Here is a 21,500-nt window from a genome sequence, read left to right on the forward strand (position 1 = left end):
TTAACAAATTATATAATTATATTATTATAGACTATTATATTAAATTAGCATAATATTGATATATTATATTACTGATAATATGAAAAATATAATATAAAATATTTCATATTAAAATAATCATTACAAGTTATTATAGTTAGCTACTTGTACTATTATCGATATAGTAGCTAGCATGTAACATAGTTGGAAAAAAAATCATTCTATATATTCATTCTATATAATCACAGAAAAAAAATTAAATAGATGTAATATTTTATAACGGAAGAATTTTGTAACGGGGTAGATATAAAAAAGAGATAAATAACAAATTATTTAAAAAATTACAAAAATTATGATGTTAAAAAAAATTCTAATAATTCTATTTTATAATTTATGTATTAAATACGCAATATACCACCATAATTCCATTTCCTCAACAATACATAAAAATGCATCACAAAAATAATATTTTTATATCAAGTAATATTCTTTATTACATAGTAATAAAGAATGAATATACATGAATATACATGAATATATATTGATTGATTCTTATATGTTTCATTTGTGCCATTTTATAGATGGCGTTAATATCAATACTTTTATCTTATTTCTGTTCTCCTATTTATTTTGTTTGTCTACATTTGCAGTATAGATTATTGTTAAGTATTAGATATATCATAATTTTTAAAAATCAATATTTAATAAATTTTAATACGTAAAAAATTAATTGTTGCAATCGTGAGCGCAGTCAATTAACTTATATTATTTGTTATAAAATTTATAATTGTATTACGGATATGATTATAAATTGTATAATAAATAATAATGATTTTGCAGATATCATCATATGTAGGTTGCTATGAATTGGATATTCATGCTATTTACGGTTCTATTCATCAATATTCCTTTATAAAAACAATTATTTAAAATAAATAATAAATCTTCCTTTTGATGTAGATTTGAAAACGTTCAATTAATCGTTTAATTATTGTGCAAAATAAACAGCAAAAGAAATTCTAAGGAAAATCGATGACAAGTTAAAATGTGAAAATAAAAATGAAATTGTATCTTAATATATAATCCTACATAGATATATTATTTCGTACGAATAGTAAATAAAAAATTTAATGATAAATGATATAAATTTTAATAATATTATATAAGAAACCATAAAAATTTTAAATAAAAAATCGTAATATCTTATAATTCGCAACACTGATGCAAAATCATGATAACTGAATCTAAACATTAGAATTCGAAAAATCAATTTGTCTCAGCTTCATTTAATTTTTCAAATTTTATTTTTTGAAACAAATGACTACGTGAAAACAAGCCTATTCGATTAGAGACTGTGACAACCTGTCCTATTATAATTACACATTAGTTATCCTACCTAATTTTATATTTAAAAAATGACAAAACAAATACACCAACACATTCATGATTTTCATACGTAATACCTGACATAAAAACATCCCTAAAAAGAATGCCTTCGATATTTGCTTGATTTACTATTTGTACGTACTATTTTCCTGAAATCGATGACTAACAATCATTGCATCAAATATAAAAACATATATATATATATATATCTTAATTTAATTTTAATTATAAATAATTATTATCAATAAATTATGTCGTTTAAGTCAATTAAATTATTAAAATAATGCGAAATTTGATTAGACATTGTCGTAATTTGAAAATAAAAATTGTAATATCGCATATAAATTGTCGTTGAAAATTCTAATAAGATTAATCGTGAATATTTTAAACAATTAAACTATCAAATTTAATTTATTTTATTTAAACTATCAAATTTAATTTATTTTAATTTATTAAATTAAATTATATGAAATATTATAGGCAAAATGATACAATTCCTGAATTTTTATAGCCTGAAATTTGGATTTTTCATTTTAAACCATGATTGAATAATAAAGAAACATTTTGAATTGAACAACAACATTGAATTGAATTGAAGAAACATAAATGTATGCGACTTACCAATCTAATAGATATAAAGAATTTATACTGTCGTGATCTATGCCATTGCAAAGAGTCATCAAACATGGAAACTGTAACAAAATATAAAAAAATAATTTAAACACTGATTATTTAAAAAAGTTGAAATAAATTAATAATAATAATAATAATAATAATATATTTATAATAGAAAATATATAAGAATAATTATCTCTAAGGAACTATTTTATTCTTTTGAAAAATTGATTTTACTCTGTATCGAAAATAATTATATAAAAAAAAAAAAAACGAAATAATTACTAATATGTCTATCTATTTTAGCAAACAAATACTGATTCTAATTTCGCGATAATAAATTTAATTAAAGTCATATGCTCTAAAATATTAAAAAATAAAATATTAAAATCTATCACAAAACAAATGTTAAATCTATCGATCATATACAATCATGCACAATCACAAAAATCCTGTGAAAATAAAACTGTATTAATATGGGAGAGAAGGAAATTTATAGAAAAAAAGCAAAATATTCTTTCCTTCTTTTTTTTTACCGAATTAATTTGTTTCATATATTATTAGACGATTTGTTCGTTTTTTTGAAACTATGGATTGATTATCAATTTTTTATGAATAAAGATTTTGTAAAATTTTATAAAATATAATTATTATTTAAACAAAAATATGATAAATGTTCATTATAAAAGTATAAATATTGTTGAAATGATAAAATATATCATATAAAAATGATTGAATAGAGTAAATATATACGATACAAAACATCAAACTTCTTTTTAAAAATATAAGATCCATATTGAAACTTCATCAGCTAATCTACAAATAAAAATATTCAAATAAATGCATAAAATATATAAAATTAATAGACATTATTATCAAACACAATTATTATAATCAAATACAAATCCTATCTTAAAATGTCATAAGTTAACTGGAATAAGTTAATTAATTAATTATAATTAGTTAATTATAAAAAATATATATAAATAAATGATTTAAAAAAAGCGAATAATTTAGCTCTCGAAAGATAGTCAATTATATAGCATATTGATTTAATAATAATATATAAATGATAATAATTATGAATATAATTGTGAAAGGAAATATGTATATACTATGCAGTAAAAAATGAAACTGTTATTCACCATAAATATCGATCTATCAATTGTGACGCGTCACAATTTCGATTTTCGAATCACGAAAGAAGTGCTTGGCGACAAGTCGAAACATATTGAATATGACACAAACGCGAACTCACAATTTCTTGGAAAAGTTATATTACGAAAAAAATGTCATCAGTCTCGAGTATAACATTGGACGAAAAAGAGAAAAAATATATAAACATTACAGATAAACGTATTTATATGTAAAACGCAATTATATATATTAGTAATATAATTTAATTTAAGAAAATAAAATTGATCTTATATACTTTTTTTTAGTATGAAAAGACTATAGAAACTTATTTTAAATAAATCTATTTCTGTTAAAACGAATAAAATATCAAAATCATCAGCTAAAAGTCGCTATGGTATGTATATGTTACAAATTATATTTCGAAACTATTCCGATAATCGAATGATTATTTGCTCAAATGAAAATTAAAATCAATCTATAAAAAAAAGATAAAACAAATGTATAAAAAAAATTATATTAGAATGAAACAATAAATGAATTCAAATTTCAATTTAATGAAACACAAACTATCGATAACCTAACATAACGACTGACAAAAAACTCAAAACACTAATTAATTTTATCATAGTGATAAATGGATTATTAAATAAACGAGACTGATAATAATTTGTAAATTCGATAACAAAATACGAATAAAATTATTTATAACATAGTCAAATCATCAAAATCACGATCACGTAGCCCGTCATGATGATTTTCCACAGAAGACTAACGTTGCCCGCCACAGTTTACTTAGCGACTTTCTGATTGGTTAACATCGTAAGCCAATTTTATAATCAAAATCGCACAAAAAGTTATTTTTGCATTAAATATTTTAATTAAAAATATAATATATTATTATTTAATTTATTTATGTATTATTAATTTTTAATTTATTAATTATTTATTCCATTTCTATATTTTTTTTATTAATTAATTTATTTATTGACTTATTTACAGATTATTTATCGATTTATTTATTAATCTACGATTTATTTGAGAAATGGCTTCTTATCTTTTAAATTATTTTTAGTTCTAAAAAATTGTTACATCATTATGCTTATTTTAATGATATCTATTAAATATTATATTTCACCGATTTGAATGTCAAGATCCAATCATCATAGACATCGCGATTTTACGTTAGTTGCAAATTACGTTAGAATTGCGTTTACAAATCTTGAGTTTTAAATTACAATAAAATGGTAGTCATGTTAGTGTATTGTGTTGTAAAAAGTATTATAATTGCTTTTAATTATTTTGATTATAAATTAACATATTTTTTTAATGTCGTGATTTATAATATCGGTATATATATAATATATATATAATTTTTTATTTATAAAATAATATTTGTTTTGTGTTAAATTCACTTTAAAAATTAGTATTGCGTTGATAAATATTCGTATTGTTCAAAACAGTGTTGTGTTGATAAATAATTGCATTTTTTATAGTAATATTGCATTTATAAATTGCTTATATTTCTTTCACTTAAAAGAAGTTTCTATAGTTTATAGGTTATCAAAGTGCAATTAAAATTATGGTTGTATGATAAGTTTTGTTACAATTTTTCATTATTAATATTATATATAATGAAATATGAGTGTATAAATTTGTTTATTAAACATCTTATTTTGATAAATAGTTAAAATATCTAAGAGTATATGCTTTCGTGAATTTTCTATTTTTTTTTTTTCTTGAACAACTATTGCGTTGTAAATACAATGTATTGCAAGTATTCTTCTTTTTTTTTAAAATTTTAGTTTATTAGTATTGCAAAATAAAAAAGATGGTTTATTCATAGTTTATATGAAGTGAATAGACTTTTTTGACTATCTTTTCGTTGTTTTTTTCTTTTTAGCATTTATTAAAAATATTTATTATCGAAGATATTATTAAAAAATATATTTCTTTCTTTTCGGATGAATGTTTTATCAATTCTATTTATATTTTGTTTTTTAAGAAATCTTTTAGCTTTTACAACAGAAAAAACAGAAAGAATATTTCATTTTTTTCATTAGACAAATCTTGATAATGAAAAATATCTAATTGGATAATTTTTCAATTTAAATTTTATTTTTCGATTTAATTTTTTGCGTTGGTTTTTTTACAATCTTTTTTTATCATTTGTATTGTTAAATGTGCAATAAAAAGAGAATTTTTTTTAATTTTATTTAAAAATAAATTATTATTTTCATACAAAAAGGAAATAAATCAGATATCTTCAATGTAACAACAGCTTCCAAGGTAAGACTTAAAAAATCATTATTTAATATATAATATATAATATATAACATCACTATATAACCAATATCGAAATTATAATTTTATATATTTTATTTTAAAAAATAATTATAACTTCAATTATTATTTTTTTAAATAAATAAAAAGTTTATTATAATGTTATGAATTTTCATTTCAATTCTTAAAATTATTGATATATATAAATAGAAATTTTTATTTATTTAATACTTTTTAAGTGATTTCGTTTACATACTTAAATTATAGTTTGCTAGATGGCGTAAGAAACACTCTTTTTCGAGGTTGGTATTTCAGAACATGTGACATAAAGTACTATAAAATATTTTTCGTCTATTTATATATATATATTTTTCTTTTGTTTGTTTTTAGTATTTAGATTTAATATAATTCTTATATTTATTATTGTAAATCATAGAACACATCAAACATTTTATTTTTTACGCGATCGATATTGTAGAATGTGGCAAAAAAAAATCTCATCGAGTCAAATCTGCATTTATATCTTGTTCGTGCTTATTAATTGTTATCAACTGATGTTATATATTAAAAAATTATTACTATATTTTCTTAAAAACGAATTATGTATATTATAATATAATTATTATCAATATGTCAACATTTTGAAATTAATTATTATCTGTAGACATTTTTCATTGAAATGTTAAAGAAAAATAAAAGAAATTGATTATTAAAAATTGATGAAAAAATTGATAATATTTTGAGATTATTAATCATGTATTTTAAAATAATATTGTAAAAATAAAATATTTAAATATTGACGTAGGTAGATAGAGAAGGAAAAAAAAATATCAATATTGTAAATATTAAAACATATATATTTATAAGGAAATTATCTTTTTTTAGCATTAAAACTATTGTAAAGAATATGTTTAGACTATTGTAAAAAAATGATAAGTATTATATAAAAACAATATTTATTAAAAAGTTCTATATATATATTTTTTGTATAAATTGTATATTTTTTAATATTAATATTAAATATAATTAATATAAATTATGAATAATTACTAAATCATTATGAAATTTCATGAAGTCACAAAAAATTCAAAGAAAATTAACTATAGAATCTTGTATATATCTATTCATTACAAAATTTTTTAAATTTTCATTATTTCATATTAGAACTTCCATTTAATCAAACACATTGTCGTATAACTCGGGATAAAACTGTTCAATACATGATAGTATTTTTTTTTTATTTTCTTTATTCAAAGTTTGACGTCCTATAATTGATATGATTTGCAAATAATAGCAATAAATCATTTATTCTGATATTATATTTAATTTATTTCTAATATACACTCATTTCAACGAAGAATTTCGATAAAAGTTATTTAAATAAGAGTATAAATGTATGAGTAATGATAATTAATTTAAATGAATCGAAATAAAAAGTAATCAATAGATTATATTCAACATAATTACACACATATGTATAAAAAGTAAAATGTATAAAAGTAGTTACATATACATATATATACATTATATATACATATAAAACACATGATGTAGGATATATATCGTAATTTTAAAAATTATTTCGAAACATTTTCGATTTAAATTTTTTATTTTATATATATCTCTTGTGTCAAAGAAAATTATTCTCTTACAAATCATATAATTGTATAGTTATTTTCATTTGATACTAACCTTTCATATTATCGTATAAATTTCAAATTATTGATCTGAATCGATTTTTATCGATTCACAATGGAATTTGCACTCTTTACTAAGAGAATCATAAAAATCTGTCACGGTTTCGACACTTTATTTCTTTATTGTAAATATACATATTAATTTTCTTTCTAGAATTTTACATGAAAGTTGTAGAAACATACGTGGTTGGTGAACGAATCGCGAGCGAGCTCATACGCGAATCTCGAAGTCGGGACGGAGTGCCGAAATGCTTAATTAACGCGAGTGGAGCCTCGGTGGTTCTTCCATGACATAGCCAATCGCGTACTAGCAAGTGACTGCAGGCTCCGCCCACTGAGAGAACCCCGTTGCCCTTTTCCTCGTGACTGCCAGCCACAGTACGTAGGCGAACGTTCACGGAGTGTTGTCGTATTCGCGTTCGCTTCACATTTTCGAGACGAGCGTCTAATATAGAGAGGCATATTGCAAACTTGAGCATACTTCAATCTTTTCCGTCGTAGAATATAAATTCTCCATATTTTTTTATTGTCGGTGGAACGTTTTATACGCTTTATCTAATTTAAAAATCGCGATTCTGAACGCGTTATCGTGTGAAAAAAAGAGTGCATGCTGGAACAAAAAATCGTTCTTTCGTCACGTCCTTGTCTACTTGTCACGAGATCAGTGATCTATCCGAAACGACAAACATGTAAAAGGAAACACGATTGAAAGGAAGAAAAAAAAAGAAAAAAGTCATCGTATTCTGGAATTATACGTCGGATAAAGATCGAATCGGATAACGGACAACTTTCGATCTCGATCTGTCAGCCTCGGAATCAACTGTCGATGCGACTCTTCGATCGATATCGACTCTCGTAAGAATGCGTGGCTGAAACAGAAGCGACGGACAATTTTGTCTTTTCTTTTTTTTCCATTGATCAACGAAAGATCCAGAGTCAGCAAATCATCAAATTGCGATCAAAGATGCGGCCTATTGTGACGATTTTCTTATTCATACCATTCTTGCTTGTCGCGTGGCAAAACGGCGCGCAGGCTAACTGGTGGTGAGTTTCTACAATACGATTGTTATGTTCATTATATCGATAACATCTCGGTCCATATCTTCGAGAAGTTGAATCTTTTCTTCGCATTTACATTATTTTCTTCGAGGAGCATGCTTTGTTTAAAGAATAATTTAAATAGGTTTCGGTATAATTATAATTATATAAAAAATTGTTTTTTTTTTTTTACTTTTTTAAAAACTATCGTTATCTTTTTAATTATTAATCATTAAAATTTGTTGTTGGAAATATATTTTACTATATAATATTCTTTTACGAAATTGTTAACTTGATAAACAATTGAATCGATTTATTTTATAATTTATTTTAAAATATAATTACATTTTTTACTCGTATAATAATAAATTACGAATATAATTTTTATTTTTCATTTTTACAAATGAAATGTGAAAGTAAATATACTGTTTATTAATTCAAATCTTAATATCTTCATGAATTATAAACATTTCTAAATTTTTGTTGTGGTACTTAATTGATTTCATTCATTTGCAATGAAGAAATATTAATATTAAAATAAAAAACAAGTATATCTAGCATGTTCCGTAAAAATTAACATCGAAGATAAATGTTCGATTCGATAGATGGAAAAAGAGCGACATTAATTCGTAGATAGTGCCGATTGAAAACGATATATCGTGTGCTGTCTGTTAATCTTGTGATCTACATTTATCTGATCTGTTCATCGAAACTGTTCGAGCTTTTCATTCTCGATAATTTCCTCTGGGAGACGTATGGCGAAGTTTGTCGATCTGTAATTCTCTACCATTTTTGACGAACCATTAAAATTGCGATCACGGCGCCGCAACGGTGTACCGGTCAAACTTTTGAAAAGTTAATTATGTCTCGACTATACTGTCGTATATTTCGTGTAATCTCACTATGCAGTTAAACGACCAATATGTCAGTGATTGTGTTAGACAGATTGATTTGCTTGATTGATATTTTCTTTTATATATTATATTACTTTTACATAAATATTCATTCGATGCAATTGCCAATTAATTATTGTCACTCTATTATGGGTTTGAAACGTATTATTGTAATGAAAATTTTTTTCATTGTCAACTAGAGATTTTATTAGAATTCTTCAACTAGAGTTAATAATTCTATAATTTATATAATTAAATTAATTTAGTTGAAAATTTATAGCAAAACTATTTTGCAAGATCTTGTGTAAAACTAACCTAAAAGAATAAACGTTTAAGTGTTCGAGTTTACTAGTATATTTGATAGGTGGTCAGCTTACAAGATTATGGCGATATTTTTACGAGAGCGACGATATAAGTTTCCGCAGCGTAAACGTTTATTTTAGCGTTTCAAACGAAGCATTGGCAAAACATATGAGATATTCGCGAGTATAAAGGTGTATGATCACATTTCCGTACAGAGAAAGGTATATGTATACGTATGGAGATGGTGACGAAACGTTCGCTTCGAAGGACAATTTTCTATAGATCGTTTCACCTATTGTCCGTAGATATCGCTCAATAAGTTTACCTTTATACTTTCAATTGTGTCCATTATCTATCAGTAATATAGGTATTTTTTTTATTAACATGTTTCATAATTTCTTTTCAAATCAAAGATCAGATATTACATTTTTTAGTCAAATAAATTATATAAATTTGGCATAAATTAATTATTAAATTCTATAACTTTTGATATTAAATTCATTAAAAAATGCAAAGTAATTATATATTCTTATATTATATTTTTTCTTATATTATATCAGTATCATTGAATATTATTTTGAACTATTTTCGTATAAAATGAATAAAATGAAAGATTAATTCAAAAGATTATAACAAAAAAATTGTTTTAAGAAATAAATTTAATAACTCTATTCAACAATCCATTTTTATTACACACAAGAAATAATAAAATTCATCTTTTTATTTTTCTCATTTATTTCTTATTTGCGAAATGAACGCAAAAAAATAATATAACATAAGAATTTTTTATACAAGCATATAGAAATATATTTAAAACCTGTAAATATATTTTAACATCTACTTTTATATTGAAATTAAATTTGTTATTATCAATTATCGATTTTTAATATCTATGTAAATTAAATTTTCGCGACTTTTATTGCCATTATATTAATTACCAACATAAAATATCAAAAAAAAAGAAGAATAAAATACGATGACAAGATAAGAAGATAGCCTACAAAAATTTTAAATACGTTGAACGTAAAAATTGGCCCGTTTAAAGTGCTTTATAAGCAAAGAATCCCTTTCGATCGGACACGCACATGACATCACGATCGGGGAAGCCCCGATGATAGCGGTGATACGCTAGCAGAGGATGCGCCCGAAGAAGCGCGCCGGTGCTGTCGATGCGTCCCTGCAGGCCACACTTTTAAAAGAAGGCACGTTGACGTCCTATGGTCAAGCAACAATTCCATCGAGCAGATTTTATTTCCAACAAACTGGTTCCCAGGCCGATTAATCGGCTCCGCTGGCGGCGTCAACCTTCCGGTGTATATACATATACACGATCTCGCGCCTCTTTGCTTTATCTTTGCTCAGAACACGCGATGCGTGAGCTACAAACGCTTAATAATTCGCATTAAGTCGCGCCTGTTAGTCTTCCATCCTCTCAATCTCGTCCACTTAGGTGCCGGTGCCATCTTCATCCGATTCTGATTTCTCGAATCGAATTCTTCTCGATGCGTGTTATATTACATTTAAACGTAATCATCGATCAAAGTTATAAATTTTACTGTTGTTGTAGCGCGTTGTTATTGAAATATGTCGCTAGGATGGAATATTATTAACATTGTTTGAAAGTTCATCGTTGTCAGTCATCCTAACCTATGTTATCCACATATGTATACTTACATATGTATTCTTTTGTCTGAAATGCGTAAAGGGAGATCGTGATATGCGAAAGATAGGAGAAGGTTACACGTCAAGTGGTTTTCATTGGATGGCATTCCTTAAATACCTCGAACGAGATATATATTGACATGTATCTAATAAGCATGTACCGAACACGTGATTTGTCTATATAACTATGTCGCGAGATGTGTAATACAGACAACTAGTAATATGATAGGCTTTTTATTCAAATATTTATCGTCATAAAATAATATTTCCGTGATGAAACGAACGGCACTTCGTGTTTTATAATATGCACGTACTGTTAAAATCGCTTCGATGCCTTCGCATAACGGCATACGGCAAAAAAAAAAAAAAAAAAAAAAAAAGAAGTATGCACAGAGTCATTAAACAAACCAGTTTGATATTAAGGAACGTTCATTTACGTTCTTATCCGTCGGCAAGAGAATCCGACGACGGAAACGATATTACAGGATACATCAGTGCTGTCCTTTCAGTCGTCACGATCACCATAAAGGGGCACAGGACGAATGGTATGGCTCGTAAACCATCGAGGTTTTTAGTGTGGCGTAGGAACAAAAGCAAGAGAGGAAGATAAGACGGAGCAAAGTATCGACCGTGAACAAGATTTAATAAAAGCATCTTTATTGCTTGAACGTGCGAATCCCCTCCTTCAGATATTCGAACGCGCGATCTCTTTACGACGAGCGATTAAAATTCGTATTAACGACCGAACGAGAGTAGCACATTTCGCTATTAAAATTACACGATTGCATCTCTCGAACGTTGATCCTTTTTACATTTTCTCTCTTTCAATCTTCTATCTCCTTGGAGATCGTTGTTTCATTTCATAAGCTTAATCTGACCATATTTGATCGTCTTGATCATTTTATACGATCGTCTATGGCAAAGAAGAGAATCTGTCAGTTATTCTTATAACTCGAGTAAACGAACTACTTTTCTATATAGATACGATCTACGTCGCAATTTGCGTACAGTGGAGGGGAGAAAAAGCGAACGAAGCGCGCTCTTACATCGACGAATTGGTTCGCGATGTTTTCGATGGGATAACCTATAGAACTTCAAACCATTCCTTGTTGTGACATTCAATAGCATAGGATAAAGTTGAATAGTCGGTGTTTCCCACAAGGTAATAACACGATCATTTTATTGAAAATCGAAGCGGCTATTCTATAACAAAAGACGTAGCAATATGAGACGTAGTTAAAATTATTCTCATGTGTCATTCTTCTTCCTCTATCCATATCTTTTTTATACGGTTGACATAAAAAGTCAAATATACCAAATCGTATATAAGCAGTTTCGTTTCTCATAAAAACGAACAATATTGGCAATAAGCTTCCCTCGAAGAAGGAACTTCGTTCTTTTCAGCCCTTAAAGTAATGGAAGTAAATACGTCGGTCGTCTGGCAGATATAGCTGACCATTTGCTTTCGCATGATCCGATAAGAGTGTTTGGATTCGTTGCTTGATTAATAAGTCTCGAGAGGAGAACATAAACTTTCGTAGATAAAATTGCTTTTAAAAATTGATTTGTTCGAGATCGAATGGATTTTTGGTTATATTTTTTTTTTTTTTGTTCTTTTTTTTTACGCCATAACTGAACTATATAAATGTATGTTTTTCTTATAATTCTTATATATTAGATAGATACTTTTTATTTGAAATTTTATTTTTATTATAAGAAAATCTATAAATATTATTCGATATTATGACAATGGCACCATTAGTAATAATATGAAACTGCTTTGCATTAGCAAGAACAGTAAACTACGTTCTCTTGAGGCAATAGTCGATTACCTTGGCTTACAACCGTAACGAATCCAAGATTCATCCTGTCGCGTTTTCGTAAAAAAAAATTTTATTGTTTGCATAAAGTGAAATAATATTTTATCGAAAAGTATTTTTAGATCTCGTGTATATTATTATTGTAATTTTTATTTGGTATAAATGCTTATTCAATGTCATATAAATCCTATTATTGTTATTGCTTTATTATATTCTATTTATTATTATAATTAGTTAGTGATATGTTTCCATCCATAGACAATTATTGAAATCTTTATTACTATTGATTCAATTATTCACCTCTTTACTTAAAGGCTAAAGGTTAAAATTCGTGTTAGACGAATTCTTTGATAAAAAAGCAAATATAGTATGCTACCATAAGGAAAAAGTTGCACCAATCTCTTTGCTTTCTCCTTGCTATTGTAAGTCATTGCAAAAATCACGAATACCAGTTAAGGTAACGATCCGGGAGAATAATATATGTGGGACCTTTAACATCGTAAGAAGCTTTAAAGGAAGGATCTTTAAAGGCTCTGGGTATCTTCATTTTCTATCAATCGTATGATCGAAGTTTCGAAGATCGTGTATCGAAATATAAATATATGAATACAATAATGTTTTATTAACCTGTTACATTGTTACATGTATATTAAATATTTGTCTTAACAAAGAGTATACTCGATGCAAAAAATTGTTATTTCTTTCTGATCGGATTCAATTATAGCCTAGTGATCTAAAATTGTTCTGGTTAAACTGTAGCAGTCATAGAATTCTTCTAGTCGGTGTAATTTGCTCGGCAATTAAGATCGCGAAATCGATTCTCGCAGCATGTAGATATACAATTGTAACAAGTCGTTTGAAGAATGCTATTCGTGTTCCAATATCGAATCGAACCAATCAGGATAGATAAAAGTGTAGAGTGAATTTTCATGTAACTTAATTAGACATTCACAAAGCATTGATGACTTTGACTAAGACGAATATTATATAGCTGTTATATCAAATTTAATTTTATTCTCTCGATTCTGATTCTTGACAGAATATTCTTTATACGAAACGAGATTAAATTAAAGATTTAAATATTAGATTAAAAAGAAATTGAATATTATATATATTAAAATTTAATTTAACTCAATTTCATTTCATTTAATTTTAACTTTGATGCTGCTATATTTATTCACAAAGAGTTAAAAATTCTAAAAAGATAAATATACATAATAATATGCAACTTGTTTAATTTGTTATTGAGAATAGATTGGTTTTAATATCTTTGTCTGAACGGAATTGTCTTATTATCCTTCCTTGTTTGAATGAAATCGGTGATTCTAAACCTGTAAGAAGAAATTATTGGTGTCATTTTTAATTAATGAGTTTTAAAACTTATTTATTTCAACTCGTGAAGTCTGAGAGATTGCCATGCATTTGATTTTTTATATAAGTTTTAAATCTGTAATCTATGAATCGTAAGAGTTTACATTTCTAAAAATAATAAAAATTAATGTGCATGTAAAATAAATAATATAAATGTAATGATGTTATAAGCTATTAAAATTATTTTTAACCTTTTTGAAAGTATGCAAAAGTATCTTTTCATATCTTCAAATATATAATAAATAAATTTTTTTAAATTTATAATAGAAATTTAAACTTGATAACTTATTTATGTAACAAAAGTGGGACAACATAATTATTAAACCAAATATTTATACAAAATAAAATTTTTATAAATATAAATTAAAGAAATAGAGATTAAATGGAAATTAATCTTATTCTTCTCATAATTACATAAATTGTATACTTTGAATATTTTATTGCATTTTATAATATTTAAATTTTGCATAAATGCATAAACATTCACAGTTTAATAACATTATTACATATCCATATTATTCAGAATAATCCTTTCAATTCTCTCTCTGATTAATTCAAAAGCACAATTTCATTTTAATTAAAAAAAAAAAAACTATATTAATTTTTCTTCTCCTTTTACATATATCTTCAAGTTATATACATTGTTATAAGTTATTTCAATATTAAAAAGGGGTAGCAACTCGAAAAAGATTGAAAAACACCGATTTCAACCAACTTGAAGGAGCAGGGAGGAAAACCTGATAGCTGTTCTGCTTTATTTAACGTCTATACCTACTTCTCGTTTTTCGCGGTCCAACGACGTGGAGAGGGGGTTAGGCTGTGCCCTCTTCTACGCACGGCTTCTTCCTCTCGCTCGAAGAATCTCCGACAAAGGAGACCGCCGTGGCGCAAGCTTTCGGAGCATACCTTCAGGATTTCTCGGCCAATGTTTCCTTCGGGTCCCAGATATATTGTCATAACGAAGAGGCTAGCTCTCAGGGAAGGTTACGACTCTCCCTCTCTGTCTCCGTCTCCGTCCATTTCTGTCTTCCTCGCCAGAATATCAGTACGATACGTTTCTTTATTTCTGGTTTTTGTTCGAATCCTTTCTCTTTCCTTCTCTTACTTTTCCTCGAAATCATCGTTGCTTTTCTTCCAAACTCGCTACTCTCATTACGTGTAAACCATTGTTCTGTTCTTTTTTTTTTTTTTTTTTTTTTTTTACTCTTTTTTTCTTCGTAGTTCACAATGTATAGTTTTGTGTACATGGATATATTTAGGTTAGTTTACAATTGCAATCAGATAGGTAAATCGTCTATATAACGAAAAATTCGTATTTCGGTTTTATTGAGAAGGAAATTTTTTTCTTTTAAGTGAACAAGTTCATTTTTCTTTATTTATTATTATTTTTTTTTTTTTTGATTTGTTTGAACTTGATTTGCTTTTCTGAAAAAAAGATAATTAAATTTAAATCAATAAGTTTTTTGAATTAATAAATTTATTACATTTAAAAAAAAATTCTTTGGTTGCAAAGAAGTGATACAACAATCATGTTACATTTAAATTTTAATACTTTAATAATTCAATATAATATGATAAAGGATTAACAATAATTGTTACACTTCAATGGTGTTCTGTTAAAAGCTTTAATTTTAAAATGCTATGTATTACCTTACTTATTAAATTAACGACGATTCAAGGTTGTTGTGTAAAGATCGAGAAAATGAAAATTAATCATATTATGAGAAAATTTCCAAGAGGAAATTTTTTTTTAATGGAAAATTGACGATCTACGGTCGTCACGACAATTATGACGAGAATGTTAAATGTCAGATCTCAATGGGGAGACACTAAGAAACTTGTTTCGCATCAATCCGTTAGGTGTACGTACGCAATGGCACGTTGTCGTCACACACGATGTCATACATCGTTTTAGTAATTCGTAATTTCCTTTGGCACGCCGCCGATTCCCTCAAAGGATCCATTCTCTTAACGACATGATACTCGTTCGCCAACGTGAAAAATTCCAGAAAAATTTTACCCGATCACTTTCGTAATTTCTCATTGATTTCTCACCAATCGCCATTTTTTAGTTTCATTTTAAAGAGCTATTCCTACGATTGCAATAATAATCTTTTAATTTTATTGCCTTGTATTTTATCCCTTTTTCCTTTCGGGGAAAATTTAATTAAATTGGAATAATTTTCATTTTGTTGAATTGTCATTCTTTTTTTTTAATAATTATAGTTTTATTGTGTTATTTTCTAATTATATCTAGATACAATTCTAGAAATCATTGATACAATCTGTGAGTTTACTTTTATTGCATCGAATTGCACCTCTCTTATGCTGAATGATAATATCTCTTTGGAAAGTAATTCATGGGATATCTTTGGTGGATCTTTGGTTTTTTAGTTGCCCCCTTCTCTGATATTAAACATAATTATGCGAAATAATAATCGTTGTAATTGCGATGCAATGATCTTGGATTGTTATTTTTTTAACAATAAGTATAATTAAAATAAGAGGGATTCGTGTAATCATAATGCTTTTTATTAACTACATTAATTAAAATATCTTCTTTGCAAGTATTTATATCATCTCAACTGGCAATCTTGTAAGAATTGTAATATTTTCTTGTATTAAATTATTATTTTTCATTTAATTAAAATCCACATGCAAAAATCAACGTATATCAACAAGGAACAAACACAAAACTCATAGAAAAGCTAAAGGAATATGAATAATTTCATAACCAATTGTAGATAACAACTGAAAGTAGATAAAAGAAATAATAGAATAAATTCCATTTGAGAAATATCCACGAATTGCGTGTCTTTTGTCATAAATAGTGGATATTGGCACGAGCATCCTCCAAAGACGTGCCTGAGCAAGTTATACGGCAAGTTAGCGGAAAAGGAAATGACTAAGAAAAGGAGAGCGCATACGTATAAGAGGAGAAATGGTGGAGCCTGAGTGATCTATGGTCGAAGATAAACCACGCGTTCAACAAGTGTGCCTCGTCAATAGTCTCTTGCTGCTGCTTCCTCTATTCGCACCGACTGTATCAATTTTTCTTTTCGTTTTCTCTTTTATTCTTAGAGAAACTATAATATCGGAAAATATTTATGATATAATTTTTTAAAACGATACATGATATCGTTCACGTTAGTTAATTTCGAAAAAAAATTATTTTTAGTAATTATTATATAAAATCGATCAATTTATTTAATTATATTTTAAATTAAATAATATTAGATAGAAAATTTGCTTCTCTTTCACATCTCATTTATATATAATGTATAATATTTTATATAATTATAATAAATGAATATTTATTAAAATAATGGTGAATACGAAAAATGATATAGAGAAACTTTAGTTTGTTCAATTTGCAATAACGCTGAAGAGAATTGTGGAAGAAACGAGCCGCCGAATGGTCATCACGCATTATATCCGGTTGGTTGAGTTTTTTGACGAGTTATTACGACGTAGCAATGGCCGCAAGTTCACCGCTGATGTTTTCCTCGTTCCCTTGATTGTTTGCACGCGCACACGCTGCGGCTAATTATTTCTGTAAGAACGCACATTTCGGCGAGTAATTAACCAACCCGGGCTCTCGTCTATTGACTTGGGACCGACGAGAGTTTATCGAGGCTAGTGGCACACGAAACTTTTAATTACGTTGTTTGGACGCGTGCTAACCTCAGCTCTCCATGGATCCGATATTTCTCGCTACAATGACTCGAAACTGACCGGCAAAATTGAACCTGTTAGAAATTAAACGCTTTTGTTACTTGCTTCCGTTGAATTTGCTTACTTCTCATCAAAAATATACGATTTCGAATAATAAAATACAAAATTGAAAATACAGTATTTATTATGGATGAATACGCGAACATTCTATTATTAGAATCGTTATGGCAAATATCCAATTTCTAATCGTTGTCACTTCGATCTAGAAAATAGGAACTAATAATTATCGTTAATTTGATAAAAAAAGAATGGTAATTCAATGCTACAATATTATTTAATCAGTCAGAATTGATTAATTCCACAAATGGAACAGGATTGTTCTCAATACAAATAAATTTCGACGCGAGAAGAAGAAAAACGCATCCAAATATCACAGTAGCTACCGATCGACTTCGGCTACTTCCGTATCCCCACTCCATTCTATCCTCCCCACTACCGACCAGTCACCACTTTTCTTCTTCTTCCGTTGCCGAGCACCGTCTCATTTTTATTCCGTCTTCTCTTCCCTCGGCTTTCTCACCCCCTTGGACGGTGTATCCACGCTGGCCATAAATTACACGCTCTCTCCTTTTATCCGCGGCGAACTTAAATAACTAGATACGTAGCAGGGTTTGCGAGGGTTTAAACGGCCGATCTGTGTTCCTCCATCCTTATACGGGTCTCGCTGCGCCCGTGGCCAGCCGCACACTCCTCACTCCAATCACTTTTCTCCATCTCGCTTTCTCCCCGTCACACTCTCCGTCTCTTATACGACCACTCTCATTCCGAGCAGATGCAATTGCGTTGTCCCGCGGGGGCGAGAGCGTGTCGCGCAGCCGGACCAAGGGGTCCAATAATGGCGGCCTGAATAATACAGGGGACGCACACGGCGGGGAAGGGTGCAGAGTCAAGTCGTTGTCGCCGCCATGCTCCTTCTCTATTCATGTTAAATTTCATGCCCGATCTGGACTGTTCGTGGAAAGGCTAGACGAACTAGGGGTCAAAGAAACGCGAATCTGCTTGGACCATGAAACAGGTAGGGGAGCTAGAGGGAGAAGAAGGGGTCAGGTTCTTTGGTGATTGGAGATTAACTCATTAACGGTGCCAACTTTTTTTTATCATTTTAGTTCATATGATTATAAACGTTAAAAGTTGTATAATTTTGTAAACTGCGAATTATATTAATTATAAATTTTTAATTGTATCGACACGTTTTTATTGATTTTAAAATTTGACTAAACTATATTTTTTTTTATTCCAAGTGAAAACAAATTTTGCGCTTTTGTTCTTTTTATTTCAATACCGCGAATACATATAAGTTTGTTTTTGGATAATTTCATATAATTTTTTTATTTTAAAAACATGTTTCTCTCATCGATATATTAAAATAAAATTAATCTAATTATTTTACAATCTATAAGCAAATGATATAGTGGGAAACTAGTTTAAAAAAAATCCTATAAAAACAAATTCAACGTCATAAGAGTAGAAAGAATGCTTAATGCTCAATTCACCTTGCAAGATTTTTCGGTCGGTTTGAAATTAGAATTTTCGGTTTACTTATAATTAAATATTTCACGGTGATGAGGTTATCCTCTCGCTCGAACCTGGTGGAATGAGGGGGGGGGTTGAAGAGAAGATCGTCGAGAGTCGACAATCCCGTGGCCTGACATAAATTAGTCGTGGCTTAAATCCTCGCCTAATCCATCATAAATAACTCCGTGCAGATGCGTGTATGTACGGGGAGATTCCGTCCCCTAAATTATTTCGAAAAGATCGCGGCCCACGTGCTGCATCATCCGTTTAGTCTGTCCGTGTTCGCGCGTATGCGTATGTGTGCGCTGCGTATGGTCGTTTTTACACGCGTGTGCGTGCTTACACGCACGTGTGTCACGTCTATGTTCAATTGTGTGTATACGAGCATGGGTAATACGTGTCCATACATACCTCGTCGAGTGCTTAACCACCTGCCAAATGCACGAGGATTCTTTAATCCCTCATTGACAATTTGTTTGTCTCTTTGCCATTTAAATGGTCACTGTAACACACATTGAAAAATTTGTTCCTTTCATTTTAGACGCGCGTAAATTTTCTTTTTTTTTTTTTTTTTTTATCTTTTATGTCTGTGTGTGATTTTTTTTTATTTTTGTTATTAAACGTTTCTTCGAACGGAATTCGTGAGTTTTAAGAAATGATTTTGATCGATTTTTTTTTTATGATATCATTTAAGAAAAGCTTTTTTTTTTAGATATTTATGTTTGTAAAGGTAATGATAAATTGTTGTTGGTAATAGAAATGATCTTTATATTAAATAAATTTGGAGTAAAAGATGATTTTTGGTTTTTGAATGTTCAAGAATTATTTGAAAGATAATAAATTTTTCTTAGTAACAGATTCAATAACAGATTTACAGATTAACAGATTAACAGAGTCTTTAGATATTAAAATTTTTTTTTAGAATTGAAGAAATAATTTATAAATTTTCTTTATAAATTTATTATTAGGTTATGTTAGTTTTGTGCAAGAGTATTGTTGAATTTAATAAAAATTTTACGAATATTTTAAAAGAAAAAAAAATTTTTATTAATAAACAGTTAACAAATTTTTCTAATAATTTATATTATTGATCCAAGCAACAAATAATATTAATTATCATATTATATTGTTAATAATAATATAAATAAAACCATCGAATTTTAATTCTATCTTAAAAAAATATAAACCGTACAATCAACTATTCAACGATTCTGTCATCGTCATATTTACTTATTTCACAATTGTACTCAATAATCTTTGCTATTATACATCGAGAAAAATTCTTGTACAGTACGTATTGTACTCTCGAAGGATACCTTCATAAAACGCGTACATAAGTTGCCATCAAAATCAACCCCTTCAACTAGTATCTTTTCGAAAACATTGCTCCTTTATTTAAATTTCAAGAAGGCGATGTTTTTGAAAAATATTTTGAAATCTGTGAAAATTGTTTGGAAAAAATTCCAAACAATTAATTTTTGCCGAATAATTCAATACAAATACACGAAAAAATATTCAGTTTTATCAATAAATATTAATTTATAATTATAAAATCAAATTTATAATTATCTAAATTATTTAAAAAGATATACTATATAACATATATTGTTAATTAAAATAATAATCACTTGTCGAGATGTGTACAAGCTTATTAAATTAAATAATCAAACGAAAAAAAAATATTTTAATAATTAACATACATAAATATTTCAATAAACATAACATAGTTTAATATATACATAAATATTAACGTAACGTGAAAAAAAAAAAATTGACGATATAATGAAAAGATTTAATATATTTGTAAATTACTCGCAATCTTCAATTGACTCAACACAATAGCTTATCACAATACGCAATATAAACAAATTTTACATTCGTCCATGAACAGATGTATAATTAAAATCTTAATACATCGTATAATAGTTACTCTTTGTCATAATGCTCTTTCGACATATTAATAAAAATATTTTAGCCTGTGCCTAGCTGACTCTCGGATACACCACGACCTTTCAAAGATTAAGCGAGGACACACGTCCACGTTTACGATTATACACGAAGAGGTGAAC

General features: G+C 27.6%; 2 protein-coding genes across 2 annotated transcripts in view; one reads left to right on the plus strand and one right to left on the minus strand.

Annotated features, from left to right (window-relative positions):
• Positions 1-3,391, minus strand: part of LOC122716905 (lachesin-like) — a 56,604-nt gene extending 53,213 nt beyond the window's left edge. Inside the window, exons 1-2 of the mRNA XM_043940413.1 lie at positions 3,126-3,391; positions 1,987-2,057 (exon numbers count right to left, since the gene is read on the minus strand). Coding sequence (XP_043796348.1) covers positions 1,987-2,052 — 66 coding nt within the window. The 5' untranslated portion in view covers positions 2,053-2,057; positions 3,126-3,391. The remainder of the gene's footprint in view (positions 1-1,986; positions 2,058-3,125) is intronic.
• A 4,120-nt stretch (positions 3,392-7,511) lies between these two features.
• Positions 7,512-21,500, plus strand: part of LOC122716851 (protein Wnt-1-like) — a 60,508-nt gene continuing 46,519 nt past the window's right edge. The window contains exon 1 of the mRNA XM_043940300.1: positions 7,512-8,138. Within this exon, the coding sequence (XP_043796235.1) occupies positions 8,059-8,138 (80 nt within the window). The 5' untranslated portion in view covers positions 7,512-8,058. The remainder of the gene's footprint in view (positions 8,139-21,500) is intronic.

Source organism: Apis laboriosa, unplaced genomic scaffold, assembly GCF_014066325.1.
Source record: "Apis laboriosa isolate Shangri-la unplaced genomic scaffold, ASM1406632v1 scaffold49_cov149, whole genome shotgun sequence".
Classification (NCBI taxonomy): domain Eukaryota; kingdom Metazoa; phylum Arthropoda; class Insecta; order Hymenoptera; family Apidae; genus Apis; species Apis laboriosa.